We start from the raw sequence: 10,315 nt of genomic DNA, 5'->3' as shown, positions 1-10,315 counted from the left end.
CCCGCAACAATCCCGTGCTGGCTATCCCTTAAGATGTTGGCGTTGGCCAGTCCATTAAGGATGCCCTCTTTAATAAACTTGTCTAAGATCTTCCCCGGGATAGAAGTCAGGCTGATGGGCCTATAGTTAGCTGGATCCACTTTCCTCCCTTTCTTGAAGATAGGCACCACATTGGCCTTCTTCCAGTCTTCGGGCACTACACCAGAGCGCCAAGAGTTTTCAAAGATTAAAATATTTTACATATATAAAGTAGAATGAGAAACCTGAAATTAGTTTTCTAGTTTTCAGTCATGTAACATCTTACTTTGTATATACTCCCTTTGCAAAACTCAGGGTTGGGCTTTTTGTGTTCTGCTAACCTTGCCTATAAAGTCAACAGGAGAACTACTGCAAGCTTTACTTTTTGTTTGTGTGCAGGCTCTTAAAATATTCATCTTTACATTTAGTTTGTGATAAGTAACTTACATGCATGCTGTAAAAAAATGTACAACATGGGAGTATACAGAGACTCATGTTATAGTCTTTCTAATTTGAAAGGGTTTTTTAAAGATTTATAGCAAACATTTTAAACAGAGTAAGCCTTGTCAACCTTTGTTTTAAATTTTATACTTATTATCATTCGATATTAGAAATATGCATTTGTGTGGATGACATAAAATCAAGGTTTGGATTCCACACCTCACCCTTGGCTCAGATGTGTTGCTGATTCTGTTCAATAAAATGCAGGAGAGATGCCATACTTTAGATGAACTGTTCATTAAAGGTATATGTACACCTCTGGCAGCAGCCCTGACATTTCTTCACAAGTGTTCACTAAAAACTTGGAAATATTTTGAGGTTTAATTTATTTTGGTTAACATTCTATATTCCCCATCCACTAATTTTCATTCATCTTCACCTCTGAATATCTTGGGTCTGGGAGGGATAGATAGAAGGGAGAAAGTAAAATGCCAGTGAACAGGACATAGGGCCTGGTTTAAATCGCAGGCCCAGCTTGCTAATATCATGGCCCAGTTGTGGTGGGGGCTGTTGTTTTCATTCCCAAAGAATGCCCACCCCCCAATTGACTGAAGGGGCAGGTTTAGGGCCAGGTTTAATTGCAGCAGCAGAAGCCTTGCTCCCAAGGCTTCTGATTCCTGTTGAAAAGCCCATGGCCCACCCCTCTCCTCACCTCACTGGAAGAGGCAGGAAAAACAGTAGTGGCCATCTGACCTATGTTGTCTCTGATGGGCAGAGAGGAAATTCCCTTCTCAAAAATGTACTGAGCTCATTGTCATCACTGCTGATTGGCTGATGCTGAACTCAGTGTCAGACTTGCTGCCGATTTAGCTTGCAGCCCGGCAGGGCAGAGTGGCATTTTTAAAAAGCATTTCCCCTCCTTGGCTATCAGAAACAATGTGGGGCAAATGGCTCCTACTACTGGTGCTGCCTCCTCCAGTGAGGCAGAGCTAAGGTGGAGGGGGCGGGGGGCGTGAGCTTTTCAGCAGTGGTCAGAGGCCTAGAGAGCAAGGCTTATGCCTACAATTAAACCTGGGCCTTGGCCATGTGCTCCTGGGCCAGGCCAGCCCCATCACAGCCCCCACATGGGGAGCCAGGCTGTGGCCTGCACCTGCAGCCCATAACTCTAGTTCCAGCCCTGGCTCTAAAGGCACTGACCACTTTCCCACTCCTCTGGGCTCCTAGGCCTTAGCTGCTGGCTTGGGAATGCTTTCCCCAGCCTGCAGCAGCCATCTTGCTTCAGTGAAATGCCATGATATGGCCGCTTGCTTTGGAACTCCCCAGTAAGTGGCCATATCGTGTCATTTAATTGCAAATTACATTTTTCATAAAAATCACTTAATTTCACGATTTTCAGGAAAAATGCAAAAACACAATTTAAACCAGGTCCTAGGCATAGTACTGGTCTCTTAGAAAATATTCTGTCATTTAAAAAACAGAGTATACTGTTGGTTTGTAAGCGACTGTTGAACATACCATGGGGCCTGTACAGAAGTCACACTTATTACACATTAAGCACGCAGAAAGCACTTTACAACTGTGTGTCCTATGAATGTCTGTTCGGTTAGACATTTATGCCACATAGAGTACATATCACACTCTAAGGTAATCCTCAATGGATATGGTATCAGACTAACACGCTTTAAGTCAGTGCTTTATTGAACATCTGTACCACATCCCATCCTAAGTCAAGGTAGGTCACATTCTCCTGCCATCCTCCGAAGGGTACTGGCAGGTACGCGGGGCCCTGGGGTCGGTGCCCAACGACCCCTCCAAGCGGAACTGTGTGGTGCCTGACCCTGGCAGGGGCCTGGGCAGCCCTCCATGAGGCCATGTCAACCTGGAGGTCCTGAAGGGGACTGATCCAGACGGCCAAGCCAGGCAACATTTCCAGGAGCCTGGACACAAATCCAGATTCGAACGCACTTGCAGCCACGGGGCGAAGTGTCGATGATCAATGTGTCCTGCAATTCGCATTAATTCATTTGCTGTGGGTGAGCACTAGCCTGGCCCAGCCCCACCCCTGGGCTGTCACAGAAAGGAGTTTCCCCTGGGGAGGGAAAGGAGCCCTTCTGCCACATGGGCCTCCCCACAGCTTACTGGCTCAGGTCTTGGTGGAGGCCAGGCTGGGTCTGTGCAGCAGACGGGCTCCTTCTCCCACCTTTCCTACACCTGCCACAGTTCCTGGCAAAAAGTGGCATGCAGCTCCAAGCTGTCAGCCACAGGTGATCTCTTTGTATTTTTATATCATTATACAATGTCCCTAGGCAGGTCAGAGGTACTGCACAGATGGAATGATCAGGCTCCTTGGCAGATGGTGGCAGCAGAGCAGACAGAGCAAGTGAATGGTGGCTATGTTTGTATGGGGTGGGGTACTGCTGGCTCTGCAGGGAGTGAGGCTTTGGGGGTAAGATTGTGAGTGAGGTGTGGGCATGCATGTAGGGGCGAGAGAGGTGTGTGACAGGGGGAGAGCGAGAAGTATGTGTGTGTGTGTGTGTGTACATCTGTGTCTGTCCTGGCCCTGGGCTGGGGTTGGAGCTGATGCCACTTCTGTAACTGCTTCTGGCTCTCTGCAGGGAGCAGGTCTCTCGGGGAGGGCTGTGGGGGGGAGGGTCATAGGGGTGTGCATGTATATGCGTGCATGTCTCCAGCGTGGACCTGACTGGAGCCATGGCATGGGGAGGGCAGGGACCAGAGCTGCTGCTGCTGCTGGCTTTCTGCAGGGAGCTTGTGGGGCATGCTGGGAGGCGTGGGGAGCCTGTGGGGCATGCTGGGAGGCATGAAAAAGCACCCCCAACCTGCTGTCCTTGGCCAGTGCAGGCAGGCTCTGGGCCTACCACACCAAAGAGTGCATGTATGTTCTATTCTGTCCAAGCCTTATCTGGAGTGCTTTGAGTAAAGCATGATATTTAGAACTTGGGGCTTTAAACATCTGTACTTAGCCTTGGTGGCAACTTTGGCTGATATATCTGTTGTGCTACGACAATGTAATTCATGGTTTTGTATATCATCTGGATGTAAGGTACCATAGAAAAGATGCCTTCCTGAGTATTTTTTTATTTCTTTTTTCCTTTAGATACTTCCAGAAGTGTTAAAGCATCCCCAGAGACAGCTGAAGTCTTTTTTCAGAAGTTAAGAAATAAATATGAATTCACAGTTTTGGTGACCTTAAAACAAGCTCACTTAAATTCAGGTGTTATTCTTTCTGTTCATCATTTAGACCACAGGTAAGTAATGCAAGTTTTATTGGTGGTGTATTAATACATGAAAAGAGATGCTGTAATAAAATCAGAAAAAAAACAAGCAAATTTAGACAAGATTTTGATGTGCGGATCATTTTGAAACATTTATAGTATGAGGCAACCCACATTTATGCAAATCTGTAGAAAATCACAAATCTATATCTGTGAACAGTAAGTGGAACAGCTGTCACTCTGAAATGTCTCCTGGTGCTAGGGCATAAAAATAAGGTTATGACCAAAAAGAGGATTTTATGAGCCAGCTCCTCAGCTGGTGCAACTCAGCATAGCCCTGTTGTGTTAGTAAAGCTACACAAACTAACAAAGCCTGTGGGCTTTATCTCTACGTGGCTTTAAAGATAGTAAAAATTTCCTGCAGGTTGTGGACATGCACCTACAGTAAATGGCACTGTGGTTTGCTAGGTGTAAAGACTTTAGGCTTTAGGTGTAAAGACTACAGCAGTGTTGGGCATCTGAGGATGAATCTTTTACAATAGGATAATCACTCTTTGAGACACAGAAGAGATTCTTTATGTTTCAAGTCATATAGCCACTGAAGATAGCTGGCCTCTGATTTATAAAAGTGTGGAAAGAAATGTAAACACTTGTAATTCTTTTGAATGAATTAGTGATCATCCCTGGCAACAGACCTTCTTTGCTTCCAGTATGCAGTTCATATATCTGCCTACCCCTCCCCCCATACACTATTGCAATATTTCCTTCCTTGATAATTTTGCTACCAAGGGAGACGACAATATGTATTGACTGTAAATAGATTGTTAATTGGGACTCATTCATAACATCATTACTTCTTATGGAAAATTGGTATAGTAATAGCAATTAGATTTTTATGGTATAGTTACAGTGCTCCTGCCACTTCTTCATACATTTTCATCTCAAATTTGATAAATTAGTTAAAGAAACTAAACTCAAGATTTCCATCTTCCCCCATTCCTTGATTTTCCTGCTCTCCATTTTTCCTGGAAATTCAGAAGTACAGATACATGAAGTACCAAGAGCCTTGTGAGCAAGCCTGTTTTCTGCAAGATTTCCGGTTTAAATAAGTTGGCTCAAATAGTATTCATTTTAAGTGTGGCTTCCTAACTTAACAGCATCTCCAAGCCTTTTAAGGTCCATTTATCCCTAGTTTTTTAATTTGCAAATACTTTATGAGCAGATTCAAATGTTAAAAATATAGATTTATGGAAGCTGGAGATAATACCCCATCATACAGTTTAAAAGCCTTCACTTAGAAAAATTCAAAACATTGTTGCTATTACTATGCCCCTTCTTCTTCCTTTCTTTTCGACTAGCTCCTCACATATCATTTACTATCTTAGATTGCAAAAGTTCTGTGAGCAAGGACTATGTCTTGTTAGCGTGTCTTTGTTTTGGGAGGGGCCTAATGTATTTATTGATAATTTATGCAATGGAAGTAATGAAAAGGGTCTGTTTATATTATTTAGGCCAGGGGTGGCCAACCTACCTCACACATGCTACACATGGCACAGGCAGCCTCTGTGTGTGGCATGTAATAGATTGGGGTGGGAGTAAGGAATACAACAACAGATAGGCTAGGGACAGACATTACACTTTAAACCGGTTTAAGTGATCAGAAACTGGTTTAATCCTGTAACAGAACAGATGTTAAGTGCACATAAACTGGTTTGAAAATGGCTGAAACCAGTTTGAGATAAACCTGGATGAATGTAGTATCAGACTTAACTGATTTGGCTCAAACCAGTTTATGCAATGTCCGTCTCAGACCCCTTGCTGATTTAAGTTAAATCAGACTCCCCCACCATCCCAGCATGCTCTCTGGGCTGAGCAGGGCTCTCTGCTCTACAGCAAGGCTTTCCCCTCCCCTCTGCTTGCTGTCTGCAGCTCTGGCAGAGACTTGCAGACACAGCAGCATCTGCCTGGCTTCCTCCTCCTCTTCCCCTCTCCTTAGCAGGGAGTGGTAAGCAGGGATCCCCTGTTCCCTCTGCCTTACACAGACGCCTCAGCATTAGCTAGCAGACCACATGCTGGCTACGGTCTGTGCTGTGGCAGACAGCAGTGTCAGTTTAGGGCTTTTTGGAGCTAATCAGCAGCTCAGCTGGTAAAGTCCCTCTCTTCCTTCTTTGTTTAAGAAGAATTTAAACTAATGAGAGAGGCTGTTTGTTTTCTGATGGGGTGATAAATGCTGATGACAGAGCTGATAAATGCTCTGTTATCAAGGAGGGGGGAGGGAACCCATCCCTAATCCTGCTGGAAGGGAAGGGAAGGCTGCTGTAGCGCCCCTCTGGCTTCTAACCTGAGCCACTGCAGGTATGTGCCTGCATTTCTGGGATGTCTGTACAGTTACAAACTGGTTTAGTTTAGCCAGCCCTGCTAAACTTGCAAAGATTGAATCAATTCAGGCTCAGGCTTTTTGAATGTCTGTCCCTAGCCATAGGGAAGAAAGCTGAGTTGATTAGGTGGGAAGCACTAGGCAAGGAACAGAAAGCAGGACAGCAGATTAGGCAGGGGATGAGGATTGGAATGGCACCTGGGGAGAGTGTGGAGCTTAATTTATGGCGTGCCTACCAAAAAGCCTGGATCCCTACTGATTTAGGCCCATAAAGATTATTCTCTGGATCTTCAGTTGCTTTGTCCAGACTGCTTTTTTAAATGTTTTACCACTTCCTTTGGGAAAACATTCTATAGTATAATGGCGCTTGCAGTCTGGAAAGTTTAGCAATGGAGTTTTAACTGATGGGTGTAATCCAAATGCCCAGCTGTTTATTTATGTGGTTGTAGGATCAGCATTATTGTGAACATACCCAGAAAAATTGGATATGAGCTAAATCTTAGAATATGTTCACAAAATTAGGGAGTACAAATACTGTCAGTGTATTTTAGTGGTATTTGCTATTCAATTATGCTAATGTGCACGATGACTTAATTTAGCATTGAAATTAAAATTAAGGCTAGGATCTTTAAATCTCCTTCACTATCTTTGCATTATTTTAATTCTTTATGAATGACAATAAAAACAGCTAAATTTATGAGTTAAAAGAAGCCATTTATCCTTGATTTAAGTAATTTCACTTCACTGTCAGATTTCAGTCTCTTTGATCCTGCTTCTCTTTGTATAGGGACTTGCCTATAAGGTCCACTAACGCTCAAACAATGTTTTAGAAAATTCTATGTTGTTACTGTGATCACACTTGGAAGGAGAAGTAACTGTACACCAGTTGGTTCTTCCCTCCATTGCATAAACTTTAACACTAGAATAGCTCCCCTGAACTCCAGACAGTTACAGTGGGATCAAACTGAAGAACAAAACCCAGACTGTCTTCACTTATTTACAAAATATAGTACAGTATTGCCTCTTTTCTCTGCAGTGATAAGAGTGGAAAACCTGCAGGCAGTCAAGAGAGATTGAGGTTGGAGATAGTCAAGGGAAATAAGCAGTTAATCAAGACATAAGTAACCTTTTCTGTTGATTATGCAGCAATTCTGGTGGTTAAATAAAACTAGATTCTTATGCCTTGAACTGAGCTGGAAAATGAAAAGACTATGTTTAACAAGTAGAAAAGGCGTGTTCCCTGTATCCACGAATTAATTTTAATTAACATTTAATTTTATTATCTATTTTTTTTCTTCATATATTTTAGAGGGGTCACTTGGTTTATTCTGTGCAGCCCAACCCATTATTGTTTTCTTCTTTTGCCAGTTCTTGGTTAAAGACACCACAGCGTAGGGCTCCTGTGCTGGGTGCTATATAATTTTTGAGAGATACTGGCTGCCTTTCACTACTGGCATGAACGCCGCATGCCCCCGGAAGCTGGGGAGGCACAGCACGCTCCCGCAGGTGGTGGCAGGGGTGGCGTATGCCAACCAGTGGTCAGCAATCACCCACAGGTGCTGCTGGCAATTGGGGACTGCCTGCAGATGCTGCCGGCGGTGTCAGCAATGGCGGGGGTGGCAAGCGGCGACCGCCTGCAGGTCAGCGTTGGTGGTGCTTTTTACAAGGTTGCACCGTCCATGTCAGGGTGCACGTGCACATGCGGGCAATCCCTACGCGTCACCAGTGACTACTGGTGCTGAATTCTAGGAGAGATCAGGGTATTCAGTACCTGACAAGGTCATTCACATTATGACAGTGCTCTCTGGAGGGACAAATGGGCCTCCTTTCTACTATCTGATTCATGTGAATGAATCCTTATGTCCATGTGGAGTTCAAGTGATGATATGTAGGCTTTAGATAGATGAATAACAGTTCATGTTTGTTCTGGCAGCTAAAAGGAATGGCTAAATACTCTTATTTTTCCCCTCAACTGGTAATTGAAGCACTGAGTATTTAAAATTTTCCTTCATTGCTTAACATTATACTACTTTCAAATTGGTTTAAGCTGGCTTGAAGTGGAACAATTTAAAATATTTGTATAGCTGTTACTTTCTTATCTACCTTTCTTCAACTATGAGCAATCTTTTTTTTCCCACTGACCTGCTATATCTGGAGAGTTCGGTAAAAGGCAATCTAGGTGCAGCTCAGAGATGAAACTTGTTAAAAGCTCTCAGTGTCAGTAAATCAGAATTTCACAGCAGTGATTATTTAGCTGTTCCACTAAGCTAGATACCGGTCTTTGGACACACATTCTAAATGTCTAAGAAATATCAATTATAAATATAATTGAGGAGATCACCTTGACTGCATATAATGCCCTGGCTCAAATGGATTCTGTTTTACAGTAACAGAACAAATATTTTGAACAATGTGAACAAAATGATTCCTTAAATCTGAATAAAGGACTGTTAGGCTGATTGCTGTGCTCTTACGCTCAGCCTTCAGTTTAAACTTTATTATCCTCTTCACTTGACTTTTGAATCCATCTTTCAGCTTCTCCTTGATGAATGAATTGGCAACCTGATCATTTTAATCTATGACATGGTTCTAATATGCTTTAGGCTCTACTACTCCGTCCTGGATTTTCATTTAATTGGCAAAAATGGGGAACTTTAATAAGACTCACTTTATGGTTAGATGGACTTATGCAACAGGTGCTGTATTCAAGATGCTGTATTCATATCTCTTGAGATGCTGCATATTAAAGACTTTAAAGGGTGGAATCATTTGATTGTAATTTAACTCTTCTTTTCCTCGGTTACTGTTTTGACTGCTATGCAACTGAAGAACTGGTATCAATGGATTTGTGTATTCTTGAATTTCCCAATGTATCTCATTCCTGCCATATACAATGTTTGTTTTTGCATTTGTTGGACTCTCCTGACCATATATTGTTAGTTGTGACGAATAGTGCCATACTGGGCATGTCTACACATTCATTAACGTGCTGAGTTACTGTGCATTAAGTTTAGTACTTGGTTAACTTAATACTACCGCGCAGTAGCATATTCACATGGTTTCTGCCTGGCACACTACTGAGCATTGTTAGTAGACTACTGAGAAGTAAGAGTCTATACGAGGCACTAACCGCGCAGTAGCCTAATAACATCGCACAGTAGCAATGTTAGTACTCCAGTAACTTCCAAGATAGGCATTGAATAAACAATAATTTAGTATATACATTAGCATATTAAAAAGCTGTGATAATTACCTAATGCCCATAAGGACTAATTTCCTTTCTGTTATACAAATTAGTATATATTGTCCAGGTGACAACTGTTTTGTTTGCTTAAAAAAAGGGATGTTGAAATATATGGTAACTTTCTGGCAGTAAGTTTTAATAGTTGGTTTTCAGTATCATACATCTAAAGTTTCCAAGACATTGTACAAAGCATAATCAGTTGCTTCTGAGTTGGTTTTAACTACGATTTTAGAATCCTACTGTGAAACCAAAGTTTTATTTCTTTTACATAGAGGTTGTGGGTCTTATCAAGAGATTTCAGAAGAAGACTTTTTTTATTCATCCTGACACTTTGGTAGTGCTAAAGAAGATCCTGAGCAATACAGGATTTCCCCCATGGGGTGCATCCAGATGAGCGTGCACATGCCTCTTGCAGAAATTCAAAGTAGGTCACCACGCTGGGAACATCTTTCGGGCGATAGCTGCCCAGATGGCCAGGCAGGGGCATACATGGCTGATTTCAATGAGCTCAGGAGATTAGTCAAGGACGCACTGCGGAGTAGGAGTTTTGAAGAGATGGGAGCCCAGGAAGGGTGGCTGTACCTTAAGGAAATGATCCTTCGGGCACAGAGGGAGACGATCCCGATGCGAGGAAAAAGAGGGAAAGGGGCCAGGAGGCTTCCTTGGCTGACCAGAGAAATCCAGGGCAGACTGCGGACTAAAAGGGAAGCATATAAAAAGTGGAAACGGGGAGAGATTACCAAAGAGGAGTATACCTCCTCTGCTCGCACGTGTAGGGAGGCAGTTAGACGGGCCAAAGCTACCATGGAGCTGAGGATGGCATCCCAAGTAAAGGATAACAAAAAATTGTTTTTTAGATATATAGGGAGCAAAAGGAAGGCCTAGGGTGGAATAGGACCCCTACTAAATGAGCAGAAGCAATTGGTGACGGACAGGGGGGACAAGGCTGAACTCCTCAATGAGTTCTTTGCCTCAGTGTTCCTAAGTGAGGGGCAGGACAAG

The 10,315-nt window shown here is 43.1% G+C and overlaps 1 protein-coding gene across 3 annotated transcripts in view; it reads left to right on the top strand.

Annotated features, from left to right (window-relative positions):
* The first annotated feature begins 705 nt into the window (after positions 1 to 705).
* Positions 706 to 10,315, top strand: part of NELL2 (neural EGFL like 2) — a 250,335-nt gene continuing 240,725 nt past the window's right edge. For 2 of the 3 annotated variants that reach the window (XM_025208486.1, XM_025208477.1), the window contains exons 1-2: positions 706 to 763; positions 3,575 to 3,725. In XM_025208486.1, coding sequence (XP_025064271.1) covers positions 721 to 763; positions 3,575 to 3,725 — 194 coding nt within the window. In that variant the 5' untranslated portion in view covers positions 706 to 720. Of the gene's footprint in view, positions 764 to 3,574; positions 3,726 to 10,315 lie in introns of those variants that run through there. The other variant, XM_025208491.1, reaches the window with a different exon arrangement.

The sequence above is a fragment of the Alligator sinensis genome, unplaced genomic scaffold (genome assembly GCF_000455745.1).
Source record: "Alligator sinensis unplaced genomic scaffold, ASM45574v1 scaffold147_1, whole genome shotgun sequence".
NCBI lineage: Eukaryota > Metazoa > Chordata > Crocodylia > Alligatoridae > Alligator > Alligator sinensis.
The sequence above is the reverse complement of the archived record's forward strand: the minus strand, read 5'-3'. Positions and strand labels throughout refer to the sequence as shown.